This window comes from Mustelus asterias, chromosome 4 (assembly GCF_964213995.1).
Source record: "Mustelus asterias chromosome 4, sMusAst1.hap1.1, whole genome shotgun sequence".
NCBI lineage: Eukaryota > Metazoa > Chordata > Chondrichthyes > Carcharhiniformes > Triakidae > Mustelus > Mustelus asterias.
The window spans coordinates 36,332,599-36,354,126 of record NC_135804.1 but is presented as its reverse complement, the minus strand read 5'-3'; the positions used below and the strand labels follow the sequence as shown (position 1 = coordinate 36,354,126).

Sequence of the window (21,528 nt, the reverse complement as noted above, 5' to 3'; positions counted from 1 at the left end):
TACCCAGATTGGTGATGCTCTATATATATATATAATATATATAAATAAACATCTCCGCGATTGATCGGGGATGGGGGGACTTAGAAGAAGGGGGAGGAATGTTGGGTATTAGGGGAAATCACAATTACTTTGTGACATCATCAGGGCCTCCAGCCTGCCTGCAGTGGGGAATTGAAGCATGTACAGTGCACACCTAAAACAAACCTGCCTGCTGTTTTGATTAAAACGTGTGTGCATCTCCTGAACTGAATTGAGCCCCCCACCCAAAGACAACACAGTAAACTAATTCCTCCAGTGGCGATAGCAGATGCACCTGATTCAGTCAAAGATTCCAGTTACCGACAGCCAACTCTGAAACAGTCACCTTTACTGAACTCAAGTTGTCTGTTGCAACTCTGATCAGACATGAGACATTGAATCCAATATAATGAGGAGGGCCAGAGTTTCTATTGCTGATCAACATTTGAAATGTTGATTGAGTGCTACTGGTGAGGATGAGGAAGAAGCCCAAGCAAGCGGCATTCTGTGAAGATGGAGGATGTTCAATGGTAGCATACTGGCTTGAGTTAGAAAGTTGTGGGTTTAAGTCCAACTGTAGCAACTTGAAAACTTAATCAAGTATTGTCTTTCAGAAGAAAAGTTAAATGAAATCACTATCTGCCCTTCCATGTGGATATCAAAAATCACATGCCATTATTTTAAACAAGATTGCTCCCATTGGATAGTATTTTGTCACTCAGCCAACATAACTAATACAGATTAATTGATACAGAAGAGAAGGATGAAGACAACAGAAGAGAAAGTTGAGGACAGCACAGAAGTTAAAGGGAACACATTAAATAGTAAAGGCAGTGTCAGTAATCCTAGTACTAGACAGATCAGGCAAAAGCAAGACAGGGAGCAAGGGAAGTCTAGATTAAACTGCATTTATTTCAATGCAAGAGGGCTGACGGGCAAGGCAGATGAACTCAGGGTATGGATGGGTACATGGGACTATTATAGCTATTACAGAAACATGGCGAAGGGAAGGACAGAACTGGCAGCTCAATGTTCCAGGGTATAGATGCTATAGGAAAAATAGAACAGGAGGTAAGCGAGGAGGGGGGAGTTGCATTTTTGATTAAGGAAAACATCACAGCAGTACTGAGACGAGATATATCTGAGGGTTCACCCACTGAGTCTATATGGGTTGAACTGCGAAATAAGAGTGAAATCACTTTGATAAGGTTGTACTATAGGCCCCCAAATAGTCGGCGGGAAATTGAGGAGCAAATATGTAAGGAGATTACAGATAGCTCCAAGAAAAATAGGGTAGTAATAGTAGGGGATTTTAACTTTCCCAACATTGACTGGGACAGCCATAGTATTAGAGGGTTGGATGGAGAGAAATTTGTTGAGCGTATTCAGGAGGAATTTCTCATTCAGTATGTGGATGGCCCGACTAGAGAGGGGGCAAAACTTGACCTCCTCTTGGGAAATAAGGGCAGGTGACAGAAGTGTGAGTGATGGATCACTTTGGGACTACAACCATAATTCCATTAGTTTTAAGATAGCTATGGAGAATGATAGATCTGGCCCAAAAGTTAAAATTCTAAATTGGGGCAAGGCAAATTTTGATGGTATCAGGCAGGAACTTTCAACAGTTAATTGGGGGAGTCTGGTAAGTGTGAGGCTTTCAAAAGTGTGTTAACCAGGGTTCAGGGTAAGCACATTCCTCTTAGAGTGAAGGGCAAGGCTGGTAGGAGGAGGGAACCCTGGATGACTCGGGATATTGAGGCCCTGGTCAAGGAGGAGGCGGCACATGACATGCATAGGTAGCTGGGATCAAGTGAATCTCTTGAAGGGTATAGGGGGTGTAGGAGTGGAGTTAAGAGAGAAATCAGGAGGGCAAAAAGGGACACAAAATTGTTTTGGCAGATAAGGCAAAGGAGAATCCAAAGAGCTTCTACAAATACATTAAGGGCAAAAGAGTAACTAGGGAGAGAGTAGGACCTCTTAAGGATCAACAAGGTCATCTATGTGCAGATCCACAAGAGATGGGTGAAATCCTAAATGAATATTTCTCATCAGTATTCACTGTTGAGAAAAGCATGGATGTTAGGGAACTCGGGGAAATAAATAGTGATGTCTTGAGGAGTGTACATATTACAGAGAAGGAGGTGCTGGAAGTCTTAAAGCGCATCAAGGTAGATAAATCCCCGGGACCTGATGAAGTGTATCCCAAGACACTGTGGGAGGCTAGGGAGGAAATTGCGAGTCCCCGAGCAGAGATATTTGAATCATCGATAGTCACAGGTGAGGTGCCTGAAGACTGCAAGGTGGCAAATGTTGTGCCTTTGTTTAAGAAGGGCTGCAGGGAAAAACCTGGGAACCGCAGGCCAGTGAGCCTCACATCTGTAGTCATTAGAAGGTATTTTGAGAGACAGGATCTACAGGCATTTAGAGAGGCAAGGACTGATTAGGGACAGTCAGCATGGCTTTGTGAGTGGAAAATCATGTCTCACAAATTTAATTGAGTTTTTTGAAGGGGTAACCAAGAAGGTAGATGAGGGCAGTGCAGTTGATGTTGTCTACATGGACTTTAGCAACGCCTTTGACAAGGTACTACATGCTAGGTTGTTGCATGAGGTTAAATCTCACAGGATCCAGGATAAGGTAGCCAAATGGATACAAAATCGGCTTGATAACAGAAGACAGAGGGTGGTTGTAGAGGGTTGTTTTTCAAACTGGAGGTCTGTAACTAGTGGTGTGCCTCAGGGATCGGTGCTGGGTCCACTGTTATTTGTCATTTATATTAATGATTTGGATGAGAATTTAGTAGGCATGGTTAGTAAGTTTGCAGATGACACCAAGATTGGTGGCATAGTGGACAGTGAAGAAGGTTATCTAGGATTGCAACAGGATCTTGATCAATTGGGCCAGTGGGCTGACGAATGGCAGATGGAGTTTAATATGGATAAATGCGAGGTGATGCATTTTGGTCAATCCAACCAGGGCAGGACTGACTCAGTTAATGGTAGGGTGCTGGGGAGAGTTACAGAACAAAGAGATCTAGGGGTACAAGTTCATAACCCCTTGAAAGTGGAGTTACAAGTGGACAGGGTGATGAAGAAGGCATTCGGCATGCTTGGTTTCATCGGTCAGAATATTGAATACAGGAGTTGGGACATCTTGTTGAAGTTGTACAAGACATTGGTAAGGCCACACTTGGAATACTGTGTGCAATTCTGGTCACCCGATTATAGAAAGAATATTATTAAACTAGAAAGAGTGCAGAAAAGCTTTACTTGGATGCTACCAGGACTTGATGGTTTAAGTTATAAGGAGAGGCTGGATAGACTGGGACCTTTTCCCCTGGAGCGTAGGAGGCTTAGGGGTGACCTTATAGAGGCCTATAAAATAACGAGGGGATAGATCAGCTGGACAGTCAATATCTTTTCCCAAACATAAGGGAGTCTAAAACTAGAGGACATAGGTTTATGGTGAGAGGGGAGAGATACAAAAGGGTCCAGAGGGGCAGTTTTTTGACAGAGGGTGGCGAGTGTCTGAAACAAGCTGCCAGAAATAGTAGTAGAGGCGGATACAATTTTGTTTTTTAAAAAGCGTTTAAACAGTTACATGGGTAAGATGGGTATAGAGGGATATGGGCCAAACGCGGGCAATTGGGACTAGCTTAGGGGTTAAAAAAGGGCGGCATGGACAAGTTGGGCTGAAGGGCCTGTTTCCATACTAAAATGAAATTGGTGATTATCACATTATTGCTCGTGAGACTGTGTGCATAATGCCATGTTTCCCTGCATTGCAACAATAAATACAAATCAAAAATGCTTTGTTGGCTGTAAAGCACTTTGGAATGTCCTGAAATTATGGGAGGCACCATATAAATGCTGTTCTTTCTTGAGGAGCAGATAATCATAGAATTAAAGAATCCTACAGTGCAGAAGGAGGCCACTCAGCCCATCGGGTCTGCACCAACCACAATCCCACCCAGGCCCTACCTGAATAACCCCATGCATTTACCCTAGCTAATCCCCCTGACACTAAGGGACAATTTTGTATCATGGCCAATCCACCTAACCCTCACATCTTTGGACTGTGGGAGGAAACCAGAGCACCCGGAGGAAACCCACGCAGACACAGGGAGAATGTGTAAACTCCACACAGACAGTGACCCAAGCTGGGAACCCGAACCTCGGTCCCTGGCACTGTGAGGTAGCAGTGCTAACCACTGTGCCACTGTGTCGCCCCTAATCCCACTACTTTGTCTGCATAGCGCGCAAGAAACAATTATTTTCACTGCATGCTAATACATGTGATAATAATATATCAAATCAAATCCCCTAATTTCACACCCAATCTAATAGGATTCTTCCATCATTTATCACATAAAACATGGTCAAAATATATTAACTAAATAATTGCAGCAAAACAAAAAGAGTTACTCCAAAAATGTATTAACTATTATTTGTCAGAAACTATTTACTAAACCAAATTAAAGTCCAAAGTCTCGTCAGGAATTGGATCATGACTGTCAAACAGAGCAGTGGGAAGAAAGTAAAGGATTAAACTGAAGCAGCAGTCATAATTAAGCTTATTCCTTGAAATCAAAGTAAAATAAAAGCAGCAGCTATAAACTATGTTTAATCCCTGAAAACAGCAGACACAAATTAATTTTTTAAAAATCAGAAATAGCTTCCAAAAATATCTTAACTCGGCAGCAAGGAAATGTAGAGGAAGTTGGATAAAATATGCATGTGGGCAGAACAATGGCAAGTGAGGTTTAACACAGTTACAAGTTTAACAACACCAGGTTAAAGTCCAACAGGTTTATTTGGTAGCAAAAACCACACAAGCTTTCGGAGCTCCAAGCCCCTTCTTGGGCGGCACGGTAGCACAGTGGTTAGCACTGCTGCTTCACAGCTCCAGGGTCCCGGGTTCGATTCCCGGCTCGGGTCACTGTCCTGTGTGGAGTTTGCACATTCTCCTTGTGTCTGCGTGGGTTTCCTCCGGGTGCTCCGGTTTCCTCCCATAGTCCAAAGATGTGCGGGTTAGGTTGATTGGCTAGGTTAAAAAAATTGCCCCTTAGAGTCCTGGGATGCGTAGGTTAGAGGGATTAGCGGGTAAAATATGTGGGGGTAGGGCCTGGGTGGGATTGTGGTCGGTGCAGACTCGATGGGCCGAATGGCCTCCTTCTGCACTGTAGGGTTTCTATGATTGTTTCTATGATTTCAGGTGAGTGTTTAATCACAAGTGAGGTTTAATGCAGACTGGGCGCAAAGCTTTGCAAATAGGAAGGAAAACAAATGACAAACATACTTCCGGAATGGTGTTTACACTTGCAGGTGATGTTTACACTTGCAAGAAGCAACATAGGCTCCTGCACAGGAACCTGTTGTCTGCAAACAAAAATGAATATGCTGAAGCCCTGTGCTTTTCCCGAATTATCTGAGAGCCTGAGGAGCTGATAGTTCTCTTTTGCTTTCTCCATGGCAACATCTTGACTAATGAAGGTCAACATGTCAACCAAATCGCACCCTTTTCTCCTGCAGTACAAATTATGATTGCCTGAAATCTGCCATTCTTGCATTTGTCCTGATGAGTGCAAGATGAAAAGCTTTGGCAACATGTCTCTCTTTTCAGCAATAATTTTATGGTTTCTGAAACCAAAGGATCTTCATATCAGATATTTATTCTGATAATAAATTATTCTGAATACAGCAAAAACATATAAATCCACAGGGCATAAAATGTATTTTAAAATGCCGAGAGGTAAAACAAACTGTCGACAAATTATTTACAGCTGAATAACCTCACGCAACCTGAATGTTGCAGTCGTGTTTATAAATAGTAAATGATGTTAAGCACATTACTGCACTGACAGGGCACTCCGTTTAAGCAAGTTGGCGGAGAAAAATGCAACTATGAAATATTGCAGTACAGAATCTACCATAATAAATGCAGAAAATGTTCCAGATTAATCTTTTCCACATATTGTCAGTCTGTTTTGCGCAAGAATGAACTTAAACTGCACACAAAGTTCTGTAGAATAGCTGTGAAAGTGAAGTTAACAGATGCTTGCTGTCACACCATTACTCTACTATTTGCCAAGATTATTTGAGAAGCATTAATAGTAACTAAAAATAGAAATCAAGTTGGAACCTGAGTAGATCTGTCAGGTAACGGTGGAGTAATGTTTCTTTGTCGAGTAATCTAAATGGACTGATTTAATTCTAAACCTTATTTGGAAGTAGTTCCCATGTGCTCTTTATCCTTTAATTAACATATGCAAATCAAAAAATGCTATCATTGGCAAGAAGCAGCGGGAAACCAGTGTCCATGCACTAAGCGCATGAAATAAGAGAATTTGCAATACATTCAATCTGTTCACCCGGAAACTGTCAGCATTTGCTATCATCATAACTGTGAAGCTAGCAACACCTTCAGGCATCTACACATGTGCAATTAAATATGGAAATACAAAAGCTGCTGTCCGTGAATTCCTGCTCCCCCACAGGGTGCACCATTGAAGTTCTGGCAGATGAAAATATTCTGAAATCACTAGAATTGATGCAAACTTGCACTTTTATACTATTAGTCTCTGTAAAATCCTTGAGAAAATTATGTCTTGTTGAATGAAATGTAACTGAGTTTTTAAACAATGAAGTAAGTTCATAATTATTGTTATAAAAATCTCACTTCTGGAAAAACTCATTTTATATTGGTGGAATGTCTAATTTCTCCATTATACTAAAGCTTCCACAGATTTTTAATTTATTTTTGTTTGATATATTACTTCCATCACCTTAACCCTACATGCATGTCCCATCATTGTTTTGCTGCCAGTAAAATGATTAAAAAGTGCAGGACTATTAGTGGTTCTTACTTCTGCTTTGCTGTCTGTGAGAATTCTTCTAAGAAATTGGCTGCTTAGCCTGCTTGATGACATCACTATTGCTAGATGCTGGAGATTTCTTTGAGCTAATGCCGGAAGCAAAGTAACATCAGGAAGGAGAAAGCCAATTTAAGTATATCTTTATGGACAGCTATAATTGATGTCAGCGATGAGTGTTATTAGTGAATAAACAGGTAACAGTAGTAACACACAGGGAAGAAAAAAATTTAAATTTACAATTCCAATGTTGTAAACATCATTCTCAATTAATAAAAGGATGACAAGTCCAACATATAAAATATCCAGCAATTTAAGTTAAATGTTTTGTTTTAATTGCCAAGTCTTCCAGTCATTGTTCTTTGCAGGTTTTAAGAAGTGTTTCAAATGGGCAAGTGGATTATTTGTTTTAGAAATTATTTATTACTGCATATATTTCCAGTATCACAATTTGTTACTTGTTGGGTCATAATTCATGTCATGTGCTGGGCCCAATGGTATCACCACAAGGCCCAAACTCTTTTCAGTTATTTGTTCCTTAAATTTGATCAACAAATTGTTGACACAAAACATGTTGGTTATTGAACATGTGCCCATCTTGTGGAATGAAGGAAAGAGGGGTGAGCAGAGGCAGCTAGAAGGATTTTGGACAGGCTTGACATCAGTTCCTGGTGGTCAACCCTTGATGGGGAGTCATTTGTCACTGACCCTTCTCCCTATCTTATGAAGAGCTAATGGATATCTATTCCTCAGGGCATTCAAATTAAGAAATCGGAAGCCTCAGTCATTACATTTAATGTTGAAACTTAAACAGAAATTGTGAAAGGATGATTGTGTATGCAGTGGAGGTTATGAATATTAATACAAGATGATGACACAGTTTGCGAAGAAAAGGCCACAATGTCGCTGACCTACAACAAAGCAAGTAATTAACTCAGCCTCCAGTCCTGGGACTGACACTGGAATGATACAATGTTGAAGTTTCTGACCACTTTTCCAAGTAGAAATAATGGAACAAATCGGAATATGACTCTTACCCTGCAGCAAGGGAACCACACCATTTGCTTCCTTTTGTAATTAAGGCTGTTCTCACAGGAATGCTGTCAGACTCAAACTCATTTGAGAAAACACTTGGCCTTGCTTAGAACAACTGCAAGGTGGCATGGCCATGACAGGAAAACCACCTAATCGCGGGGCTACAAGCAATGAACTTTGACAATTAATTTAAACTTTTATACGTTGTGCCAGAAAAACACAAATGGTTTGGAATATTTACTTTTAAATGTGAAACTTGAAGCATATTTTCAGATACTTGGAACTTGCTGACCTTGAATCAATTTCAATATAATTATTGTATCAAATGTTCATTGTTTTACAGCATGCCCAATGTACTGCAATCACCACAGCACAACATGAGTACCAATGTGTTGAGATTTCTAGGAACGTTCCATGGGAATACTTGATTCCCATTCTTTCACTAAGCTTGAATTCAATCATTCGAGTATCCATGGGTTTATTGTGCTCCATAAAAATTTCCAAGACATGACATACAACAATTTACGTTTAAAATAGATGGAGCTGAGTTATTTGAAAAGTATCTTGCTGATGCAAGCAGCAGATAAATCAATATAAAAATACAATCGGTTCAATATTAGATTTTTAAAATATTTTCAAATACTGGTTAAGATGAGGATTCTCGAGTGGCGAAAATGGCAAATATAACATCAAGCCACTTTCTGAGAATGTTACAGTAAATTGAACTGTCACATCTTCACAGAACAACTGGAAATTAACAAAACTTGCGAAGCTTTCCTTAAAAATAACATGTTGGACACTTTTCCATGCAAAATATGCAAAGTAAGAACAAGGAACTTGCAGAATATATCAGACAATTTTTCATAAATATGTTTTAATAGATAAAACTGAGTACAATATAATCAAGCCACCAGCACTATAAATTCACCCGTCGTCTCCACACTCATGTACGGTCATTTAATGCCTTCTTTGTCCACAGTCCCCTTATTCATATAGCCATCTATTAATTTAAGACAAAAAAATCCTTTAAAACTGTTACTTTTACCTGTTTTAGACGGAGCTGAGAAATAAAATGTATTGATCCATGACTTACTCGGAGTGACAATCACCGGTGGATTGTCACTCTGGAGAGACCCTTGTTAAAATTCCTAAGCCGCCATCTCACCCAAACTTCCTCACTCAGGCTGAATGAAACAGTAGCAGCGAAGTGCATCAGTATGGAATAACTGGAGTGCAGAAAGACACAGCCGCTTTTTATGGCACTAGGGTGCCTTGTGGAGAAGGACCTGAATGCTGTGCAGCAACAAATGCATTGTGAACATTGTGGCCTACTCCCCAGTAACTGGTCATTTGTTTATCTTGCTCTTTGCGGAGTATTGCTGCATACATCTTGGCTGCTGTGTTTGCCTAAATGGGGACAGTGACTACCCGATAAATAAATCTGTTGGTCGTAAAGCAGGGTGGGAAGTGCTGAAGATGTAATAAAGCAATACACAAATGTAAGTTATTTCTGTTAAACTGCCATTCATTTCTCAGCAATTGCCAAACATACATAACACGGAGGTTACATTATATTTCTAACTGAAGAAATCTATAATATAATAGTAAGGGAATATAATGTAATATCTACTCACAATATCATGATCATGGACTACATGATTATTTCTTTCTTCCCGAGCAGCATACATTTCACTAATATCCAAGAACTGATTCCATATAATAGATTGCATGACAACTATGTACAAAAACTTAGCATTTTACAGATACAAAACTATAAATGTAAAATCTGTGCTTAAAACATCTTACCATTTCTGTAATATCTGTCAAGTTTGTCCAACCGATTTTGATCTGCTGAAGTTATTGATATAGTTCTGGCTGGTTCATATACAGAGTCTAAGGAAAGATAAAACTGCATATTTCAATCACATGGAGATGAAAGTGTGTAGCTAAAAATCAGTTAGAAATCATAAGCATAATACACGCTTGTGTCACAATGCAAAGTTAATTCAATGCACGTCAAAACAGAATTGCTTATAGAATTGCATTATAGTCAAATATCCTAAACAAATAATGAAGTTTAAAATGCGGAAAGGGTAGTATCTGAACTAAAATTATTTTGACTAGTTTTTTCATATTGTTGCAATATTTCAGCGTAAATCTTCTCCAAATTGTTTTCACAGTACATATGTGCAATACTGGAGGTCTGAAGAAAATTTGAACTTACTGTAAAATTAAAATACCAATTCTACTCCATCTTTGAATGTTTAAATTTATCAGCAGTCTTAACACTAATCATTGACAGATGAAATTAAAGGTGACCCCTTTTCCATTCCCTCACCATTTGTATTTCTGCAGATTGCACAAAGTCTTATTCCAGGACATAATTATACATAGCGGTACAGTACATGATTATCCATTAGACCACCTCTAACTCTCTGCCATGGTTACATTGAACATTATCTCAAAGATAACACTTTGTTAAAATGATTTCTGCTAAAAAAAAACAGCAGCCTTGTAAATATATGCATTTAAAACAATACCAGTATTTAAAATGTTCATAATACAGTCATCAAAAAATATTCAGTTCTTAACATAATATGTCCAGTTCATCACAGGAGATTTATTCAGGATGCTGTATGAGCAAAAATTACCCAAAGCTAAATGCTACACAGTCAATTTATAAATTACTCTTTTTTGAGGGTTCAATTAACAACATTAGTTTTATTGATGCTGAAGATCTGAAATAAAAACACAAAATGCCAAAAAAACTCAGCAGATCTGGCAGCATCTGTGGAGAGAGAAACAGATGGGTGGGATTTTCCAGCTGTGCACGCCCCAAGACTGGAAATTTCCGCCCAAGGTCAACAGACCTTTAAATAGTCTGCCAAATTTTCTGCCCCACCTGCTACAATTCCTGTGGGTGGGACAGGAAAATTCTGCCCAATATTTCAAGTCCAATATGACTCTTCTGAAGAAATAATATTGGACTTGAAATGTTTGTTGTTTCTCTTTCCACAGAAGCTGCCACACCTGCTGAGATTTTTTAGCACTTTGATTTCATTTTTATTACCCACATCGACTGATCTGATCGCTATTGATTTTTCCCTGTTGCCAAATTCACAAGAGTGTCATTTCTTGAAAGCGCTGTTTCATCTACCAATTTAGGGATTTATCTTTGACTAAGTTTATCTCCTTCTCGTTAATAAATCTAGAGATTATTGAAATATTAGTCATCTTCAATTCAAATGAAGACCTTCATAGAATCATAGAAACCCTACAGTGCAGAAAGAGGCCATTTGGCCCATCGAGTCTGCACCAACCACAATCCCACCCAGGTCCTACCCCCATATCCCTACATATTTACCCACTAATCCCTCTAACCTATGCATCTCAGGACACTAAGGGGCAATTTTAGCATGGCCAATCAACCTAGCCCGCACATCTTTGGACTGTGGGAGGAAACTGGACCACCCGGAGGAAACCCACGCAGACACGAGGAGAATGTGCAAACTCCACACAGACAGTGACCCAAGCCGGGAATCGAACCCAGGTCCCTGGAGCTGTGAAGCAGCAGTGCTAACCACTGTGCTACCGTGCCACCCCATTGCTAGATACTGTACATGCCTCATCAGAAATACACATTGTGGGTGAATCTTCAATACAGAGACTGCAGCAGTTCAAGGCAGCAGCTAATCAAAGAACAAAGAACAGTACAGCACAGGAAACAGGCCCTTCGGCCCTCCAAGCCTGTGCCACTCATTGGTCCAACTAGACCATTCGTTTGTATCCCTCCATTCCCAGACTGCTCATGTGACTATCCAGGTAAGTCTTAAACGATGCCAGCGTGTCTGCCTCCACCAGCCTACTTGGCAGCGCATTCCAGGCCCCCACCACTCTCTGTGTAAAAAAACGTCCCTCTGATATCTGAGTTATACCTCGTTCCTCTCACCTTGAGCCCGTGACCCCTCGTGATCGTCACCTCCGACCTGGGAAAAAGCTTCCCACTGTTCACCCCATCTATACCCTTCATAATTTTGTACACCTCTATTAGGTCTCCCCTCATTCTCCGTCTTTCCAGGGAGTACAAGCCCAGTTTACCCAATCTCTCCTCATAGCTAAGACCCTCCATACCAGGCAACATCCTGGTAAACCTTCTCTGCACTCTCTCTAAAGCCTCCACGTCCTTCTGGTAGTGCGGCGACCAGAACTGGACGCAGTACTCCAAATGTGGCCTAACCTGCGTTCTATACAGCTGCAACATCAGACTCCAGCTTTTATACTCTATACCCCGTCCTATAAAGGCAAGCATACCATATGCCTTCTTCACCACCTTCTCCACCTGTGTTGCCACCTTCAAGGATTTGTGGACTTGCACACCTAGGTCCCTCTGTGTTTCTATACTCTTGATGGCTCTGCCATTTGTTGTATAACTCCCCCCTACATTAGTTCTTCCAAAATGCATCACTTTGCATTTATCTGGATTAAATTCCATCTGCCATTTCTCCGCCCAATTTTTCAGCCTATCTATATCCTGCTGTATTGTCCGACGATGTTTCATAGAATCATAGAAACCCTACAGTGCAGAAGGAGGCCATTCGGCCCATCGAGTCTGCACCGACCACAATCCCACCCAGGCCCTACCCCCACATATTTTACCCGCTAATCCCTCTAACCTACGCATCCCAGGACTCTAAGGGGCAATTTTTTAAACCTGGCCAATCAACCTAACCCGCACATCTTTGGACTGTGGGAGGAAACCGGAGCACCCGGAGGAAACCCACGCAGACACGAGGAGAATGTGCAAACTCCACACAGACAGTGACCCGAGCCGGGAATCGAACCCGGGACCCTGGAGCTGTGAAGCAGCAGTGCTAACCACTGTGCTACCGTGCCGCCACTGTGCTATCGCTATCCACAAGTCCAGCTATCTTCGTGTCATCCGCAAACTTGCTGATAACACCAGTTACACCTTCTTCCAAATCATTTATATATATCACAAATAGCAGACGTCCCAGTACAGAGCCTTGCGGAACACCACTGGTCACAGACCTCCAGCCGGAAAAAGACCCTTCGACTGTTACCCTCTGTCTCCTGTGGCCAAGCCAGTTTTCTACCCATCTAGCCACCTCTCCTTGTATCCCATGAGCCTTAACCTTCTTAACCAACCCGCCATGAGGGACTTTGTCAAATGCCTTACTGAAATCCATATAGACGACATCCACGGCCCTTCCTTCGTCAACCGTTTTTGTCACTTCCTCAAAATACTCCACCAAATTTGTAAGCCACCTTCTCAACAGCAATTACGGATGGGCAATAAATGCTGGCCTCGTCAATGACATCCACATCCAGTAAATGATTAAAAAATGCAAGAACTATCGTTCCCCATCATTGTAGCAAACAGTAAGGTGTTCAGTGTTACCTGCTGAAGGTGATGGGGCAACAGACAATAACAACACACATGGTGGGACAGAAAGAACTGATAATGCAAATCAATTCACTGAAGGCAATGATGAGCAAATAGGGTTGAATAAATTTTGCACAAGTTTATCTTCACAAAACATCACAGGAAAATGCATATTTATGTTTCTGTGATGAACTGTGGGTGTATTATACCAGATGGTCTGTACGAGGTCAAGCTCACCACCACCTTCTCAAAGACAATTAGGAATGGGCAACAAATGTTGGTCTTGTCAGCAATGTTCACATTCCATGAAAGAATAAAAAATACTGTACTCTGTCCAGAGGTAATACTGTTCCACTGACTAGTACTCTTTTCTAACAGCTGAGATTTTCCAAAATACAAACAATGCTATTCCAGCAGGAAGGAATTGCATCAATCTTTTTCACAGTAACTTCATCGCAGTGTTAACGTAAGCCTATTTGTGACACTAATAAATAAATTTAAACCTTACCTGCACAGTGGTGTAACTAATGGCCCTGCCATTTTACTCGAGTAATGGGAAATTCTGGATTCCAGTTTTGTATTAACGAAACTTCCACTCACAATTTTAGTAACTAGGTTGCAATTTAGAGTTTTATTATGGAGATCAACCATAGAATCGGTTAGTTATCAAGATATCTCGATTTACGTATCCAGTGGGAAGCAACCTGCCATGATTTAATCCATTCCCCTGAACTAACAGCAACATTATGTGAGCTGTTCTTTCCTGGTTCACATGAATCCAAAAATTGTGTTAGCCAAGAAAGGAACAATGCATCATCTGACCTAGAATCAAATTACTAGAATGGTTACTCCAGAGAAACTGGGCAGCAGTGGGGTTAGCACACTGAAGGATAGCTAGAAGTGCTTATTTAATCCACACAAAAATCAGTTTGTCTTTTCGATCAAAATACTGAAATTGTTTCTTTCTAATTTAGTTTGTTGCATTATTTTGATGAAAAATAATTGGTCCTTGCCTCTGGAGGGATTTGTATGTTTAACAAAATCATGCAAAGTATTTGTATTTTCTGAGATATTTCTGATTACATTCTGACATCTGTATGACAAGACATAGATATTTTGACTTTTACCATTTTGTATCAATTTCATGGTTGATTAAACCTTCCAAGAGAGTTGTGGTCCACTGGCCGTCAATAATGCAATTAAGGGGGCAATTGTTAATCCCAAATCTGCAATCGCATTCATTCATGTATATGGCTACATATTTCATTTCGTTGGAAACTATCATCTCTAGTCAGCCCAAGACCAATATCTTCGGAGAGGATCAAATCTATAAAAATCAATTTTCTGTTCCGAATTAGATATATTGTTGAGTTTGTCCTCCACAATTAGAGGTTAAAAGTAGTATTGCTTTTGTATCTACTTGCTGAATAGTTAAAAGCAGAGTTTAAAAAGCACCGAGTCATTTTAAAAGCTGGTGGTTGATCAGCGGGAGACCTCAGTATCAATTCTTCTTGAAAGACATTTCACGCACAGCAAAGATTGAAACTTGCCATTGTCTCAATCAGGAATTTAGAGATGATCTCAAATGGAAGCTATTTGGCTAAAAACTAACTGGCTTGTCCTGAGTTTTCTTATTACATTTATGTTTTCCTATTATACATACAGTATTTGATGCTTATTTTGTCCCAGATTGTAAGAACATAAGAAATAGGAGAAGAGAAGGCCATTTACTCCCTTGAACACACTCTGCCATTGAACAAAATCATAGCTGATCTTCTACCTCAGCTACACCTTTCTGCACTGTTCTCAAGTCCCTTGATTCCCTTAGTATTGACACTGGATAAATATCTAGTCAGTGAATCTCAAGTTTTTGCAGTAACATCTACCATTTCAAAGCAAAATGGGTAGATTGTACACAACTATGTCACACAGGAATGTTTTTTTTAGAATTTTCATAAACACAGCCTATAAGAATACCAAAATGATACAGCCTATGCATCTGAAGGGGTAAAGTTTGGTAAAGGCGACTATTTTAGATTTCTCTTATTTTAGACAGAATACAGACACTGACAGGACTAACAGTAGGAAGAGGATAACTTACCCACATCTAATGCAGTAAGAGATTTAAAACAAGTAATTATGATTTTAAGACAAGTTGATATTTTAAATGCATTTCAAAGTATTTTACTGTGATTAACATTTCAGTCAATGCAAGGTACCGAAAGGCATAATGGGAAAGCTCAATAGTTTAGAGCCAAAGGAATGGGAAGCCTTAGTTAGCAGACTCATAGCTGGGAGATAATTAAAAGTGAACTTATTTTGCAATTTTATGAATAGTTGGTTCGCCACCCTGACTTAGATTAGGCATGACCCTGAACGCAGGAACACATGTCTACTCAACTTGGCAGTGAGCCAGTGGGAACCTCAACTTCAACTTTTATGGTGGTGTTTACTGTATTCAGGCAACAGTGAAGTAACTTTAGCTAAGAGGGGTGTAACATTCAGTTAGTAATGGACAAATGAGAAACCATTATGCTGGGAACTACTAAGCAATTGGCTGAAATAACTGACAAAGATTTATATTAGTATGGACATTAAACAAAGATGTGCAGGTTAGGTGGCTTGGCCATGATAAATTGTCCCTTAGTGTCAGGGGGATTAACAGGGTAAATACCTGGGGTTATGGGGATAGGGCCTGGGTGGAATTATTGTCGGTGCAGGCGTGATGGCCCGAACGGCCTCCTTCTGCACTGTAGGGTTCCTATGGTTTCTAATGAAAGGTGGAGAATCAGATTAAGAAAATGCATAACTGTCCTGTTTTTTACTGATAACATTAGAGCTTACTCGAGTGGTCCGGGTATTCTGTATCTGAGACCATCAACATAACTTCTCCTATTGATCAGTGATTTTTCAATAAAGTTTTACCTTTATACTGTGGCATTGGTTTCCTGATTACATTTGCGACCTTGTCGGAAAACTCCGCTAACATTGGTTATGTTGGACCACAGTTTGGCCATTGAAAGAACGTGGTAGTAAAATGTGCAAAACTATTAGAAATGGTTTCTTTTTATATCCGAGTTGAAAGATTCATTCATTTTTTGCAATCATTGCCACTGTACAACAAGGCTGAGGAACCTTAGACAGACTCTGTGTATATGGATTAGTGGCATGTAATCTGGGGCAAACTTGCAACCTCAAAGTAAATGGTTAGGATGCAAAATGGAAAATTTATGATGGTGCAATAAGAATTTGGAGTTTAGGCAGAAGGCACGTTGTGAGGCTAAGGAAAGGGAATTTTAATTAAATACTTAAATTAGGAGTGCTTAATGCTAATGCTGGTGAAAATGTGGAAAACCATTCCATCGCAGCACTAATACCTCTTGTCTTGATCAGCAAAACAAAACTTCAATCAAAATTTACATTCAAAGACTCTTTAAAAATAATTAAACTAGATTCCATCAGTACACTTGTGAATACTTGGGAGTCCTTAAACTTTCTCAGCCAATCTGCACTAAACTCTCTGGAAAGTGAATATGTCTCTCTCTAGGAGGAGTGTCTACATTATCCTGGACAAACAGATTGTCCAGCGATGCATTTCTCAATAAGTTGGTTTAGATATTGGAACATGGTGATGAGTTTCCAGACATTGAATTGGCCCTACTATCCCTTTTTAAATGCCAATACAAATTACCAGCCGAAGCCACAAAATCAGAGGGGGATGTTATTCAATATGAATTTTAGTTCAGCATTAAAAAGGACGATTTCATTCTGATGGAAAACCCATTTCACCGTCCCTGTAAATATTAAGTTCAAATTTAAGTTTAAATTTTGTTTGCCAGCATAGAATGAATGATGGAAATTTGCACCAAGGAATTGCATTTGGCTAGAAATGCATATGGTATCTGGATACTTGATAAGAACATTATAAAAGATGTTCCAGGCGTAATATTTTAATCCGACTGGTCTGAAGATTTTTTTTCAGCATTTCTCGCATCTGGAAACAACATGTTTCTTTATAAAATCTTGCATTTAAAAAGGTGAACAAGGCAAACTCAAGCTGTTAATATACATTTATTAGTTAAAACTACTTCCATTGCAATGCCACAACTGTTGGCTCAAGTAGCATTTTCTGCCAAAGCAATGATCTCATTAAATCCAAACACGCATCAAAAGCAAAATCTTTCCTCATGAGGCTTGGAGGCAAATACCGGGTGAATTAAATTATTATACAATGCAGTCTACAGAGTTTGCAGAGTTCTTCCAAACAAAACAAAGTTATTTCTCAACAGAAGTCAAGTTAGATGTTCATGGTAGACCGTAAACCTTTGTTTCTCATCTTTCGTATAAAGAACAGTACAAAAGGCAATTGCTCTCCAGACAATGGGCAAGATTCCCTGGCCTCCCCTCAGCGATTTTCTCGACAGGAGGCAGCGCGCCATTCACTGGTGGTGGGATATTTGGGTCCCGTCACTGTCAATGGGACCTCCCACTGAAGCCACCCCACACTGCTAGGAAATGACAGCAGGGGTGTGCCGCGAGCAGGACCAGAGAATACTGCAGGCCTGAATAGCCAGAGAATTCCAGCCAATACTGAACACCATTTCAGGATAAGTAGTGCACTAAACGAGAGTAGTACAAGTGTTTGGAGGAAAAGGTATTCCTTGAGATTCCCCCTTCTTCAGGTATCATGCCCTTAGAGGGCACTGGCGGCCATGGACTAGATTTGTCCATATTGCAGTGCTTTGTCGTTACCTCTTGCAATATGGCTAACCAGAAAACTCTGTTGCTCTTACTGCCTGCCATCAACCATGTCGGAACAATTTATGGCTTATAATCATCCTGTTTGGTCATGTTATGAATGCACCTTCTCTGGCCATCAGCTCTTGAAGTGGGGCTTGAACCTGGAGCCTCTGGCCCAGCGGTAGGGATGCTCCACTGCACCATAAGACTGCCCTTGCTCGAGATGATGGTATATCAAATTGAAAAGGAAAACATGGATAAACCAGTTAGCTGCAAAAATGCTTTTCGCTATTATATATCTTCTCTCTATTTATTGAGTGTCTATCTGGAATGAGCTCAGCCATATTTTACAAGCTATCTTAAGAGTTTTCTGGCAGTTGACTTGTCCAAATAATTTACCATCTAAAATATTGTTGCAAGTCTTCCCTGTTCTTTTTCTTGATTGTGTTTGATTGCTTCCAACTTCATCCCCATTTGGTCTTGATTCCAGCTGCACAGTGTAACTGATATCTGATACTTTTGAGCTTTTATTCTTATTCAGCTTATTATTCTCTTATTCATTGTCAGACTTGGTTTGTTTGTTCTCTGCCCAAATCACCCATAGTGGCCTAAAGTTTGTAGTCAGTGGTCAAGTTAAAGCACTCATCATTCACTTCGCTAACAGCTACCCATAGTTCTTGTGGGGTTTTGAGTAAAGGCCTGTCCTTTTCTGGCATCTGATCTAACTGGCATTTGTTTCAAAGAGTGCCCCTCCTTAGGGGTCCTGTGGCATCTGTGAGTAGCTGAAGAAACAGAGAAACTCTTCAACCAACCAGATTGAAGAATACTCAGAGCCTAACGCAGGAAGTAGAAATTATCATAGAATCCCTGCAGTGCAGAAGGAGGCCATCCAGCTGATCGAGTCTGACTGACCACAATCCCACCCAGGCCCTATTTCCGTAACCCCACATATTTACCCTGCTAATCCCCCTGACATTAAGGTCAACTTATCATGGCCAATCAACCTAACCTGCACATCTTTGGACTAGAGGAAACCGGAGCACCCGGAGGAAACCCACGCAGACCGGGGGGAGAATATGCAAACTCCAGAGCTAGTGCAAGGACCACAACTTTTGACTATTGCATTGGTTTCAGTCCATCAGTGAGAACTGTTACAGAACACCCTGTGGAGAGTGGAATATCTCTGATAATAATTGCACATTAACGTTTAAGTGCACTGTAGATATTGGATATTTTTGTCTGATTTACTTCATTCCAAGAGTGAGTGCTGTTAGCTTCACTGTTATTATTAATGCACAAATCCAGGCCAATGGCATCCGGCAATGCCATCATAATGCATTTATTGCACAAGTTGCTCCATTCTCATAGAATCATAGAAATCATAGAAACCCTACAGTGCAGAAGGAGGCCATTCGGCCCATCGTGTCTGCACCGACCACAATCCCACCCAGGCCCAACCCCCACATATTTACCCACTAATCCCTCTAACCTACGCATCTCAGGACTCTAAGGGGCAATTTTTAACCTGGCCAATCAACCTAACCCGCACATCTTTGGACTGTGGGAGGAAACCGGAGCACCCGGAGGAAACCCACGCAGACACGAGGAGAATGTGCAAACTCCACACAGACAGTGACCCGAGCTGGGAATCGAACCCGGGACCCTGGAGCTGTGAAGCAGCAGTGCTAACCACTGTGCTACCGTGCCGCCCCAGTTCTTTCCAGTTCATCATAAAATATACCTTCTTTAGATGGGTAAATGACTGGATGAACTTTAATCACATGATCACCATCCATGTTACCAAACCCAACTTAACAGAATCAGCATTCTTCTGTGCCAGCTTATGCATTCATTTTATTTGATCAATTTGATGAAGTTGGTATGTTCAAAGACCAAAGAGTGGATTACGGTCACTTCTTAAATATTAAAATGTAGACTTTGGTATTTGAATTATATTTACATGCCACAATAATTTTTCGATGAACTTGTTTGCTAACTTTACTACTTTTAACTTTTTCATTGGACTTATTTGATTTTAGCTCCCTGTAAATTGACAATGCATGATAATACATAGACCTACCACACCCAGCTTGTATAACTAATACTGTTGCTCACCTTTGTGTCAGTTGTCTATTAAATTCCATACAAGTCACATCCATAAAAGAAACCTCAGATAACTCTTTCAGTCTATGCATTTTGTTTTTAATCCTCTCCTTGTCCAACAATAAATTTTGCTTCGACTTTGTGTGTTAATATATTCACACATCACATACATGTTTTGTCACTCACAGAACTCTTTTCCTCTAATAGATTTACCACAGTACTTACAATCCACATCTGATAATGACCAGCTTGACTATTTTTGTATGGAGCAATAACGGTTTTATTGGGTTCTGCTTCTCCACAAATGTCAACTGCTTTCTACATACCACATGATGCCAGCTTTTCTGACTTCCATGTTTTTTTCCTCCAGATTTTCATCATTCTTTTCCCTCAGAGAACAGAAACAATGACATTCAAAGGAGGAAATACAGTACTTCACTGAAGATAACAAATTTTGTATCTATGCAGAATATAGCAATTATGTTCATTTGAAAGACAGCAACTTTAAAGCAGAGGTGTTTCTTAATGTTAATGTAGGAAAACTCTGGCAATAAAGCATCTGCGGCCTGGCCTTTATTTACACGCAGTTTATAGGCCTCATTACCAATGTTCTCTCTTAGTTGCATGCATTTTAAGCACAAGTTGGCTCATAGGTTGCCATAAGAAAACAAACTTAGAGGGCCCATGCACTTAAATGAATAGGCTGGACACAACAATAAAAATCAGACGGGTGGCCACTCATGATAGATGGCAACTATCAATCAGGTAGATTAGAGGAAAATTATGATGGCATTTCATAAGGTAGGATGTTGGGAGACTTCCCCCCCACCCCTCCCCCCATTCTCCCTTTATATCACGTCGGGTGCAAGAAGATATGGCATTCAATAATATCCATTATATTTTTGATTCTCTTCTTGACATTTCAAGATAAAAATCAGATAAACTGACATTACTTAAACTGAAGCAAAAACTAGAAAAATAAAGATGAAATTATACAACAAAACAAACGTGCATGTATACAGCGTCTTTAACGTCCAAAGCATTTACAGACGTATTTCTTTGTTCTTTCCGGAAGGATAGGGGGTTTTAGTTAAGCCGGGTAGCATGGTCGGTGCAGGCTTGGAGGGCCGAAGGACCTGTTCCTGCGCTGTAATTTTCTTGGTATATAATCAGATAAAAATCAGTACCAAGCCAAATAGATATTAAGATGGGTGATGAAATTTTTGATGAAAGAGATTGGTTTTAAGGAACATCTTACAAGAGAAGTGGAAGGTGCAGAGACAGGGAGTTTTATAGAGGGTATCCTGGAGCAGAGAGGTTAGGTGACTGAAGACACAACAGCCAGTGGTGAGGCAAA

General features: G+C 40.3%; 1 protein-coding gene across 4 annotated transcripts in view; it reads right to left on the bottom strand.

The window, feature by feature from the left end:
- phkb (phosphorylase kinase, beta) overlaps window positions 1-21,528 on the bottom strand; it is a 261,679-nt gene that overhangs the window by 232,541 nt on the left and 7,610 nt on the right. For all 4 annotated transcript variants that reach the window (XM_078210829.1, XM_078210828.1, XM_078210830.1 and 1 more), the window contains one exon: window positions 9,731-9,817. In XM_078210829.1, coding sequence (XP_078066955.1) covers window positions 9,731-9,817 — 87 coding nt within the window. The remainder of the gene's footprint in view (window positions 1-9,730; window positions 9,818-21,528) is intronic.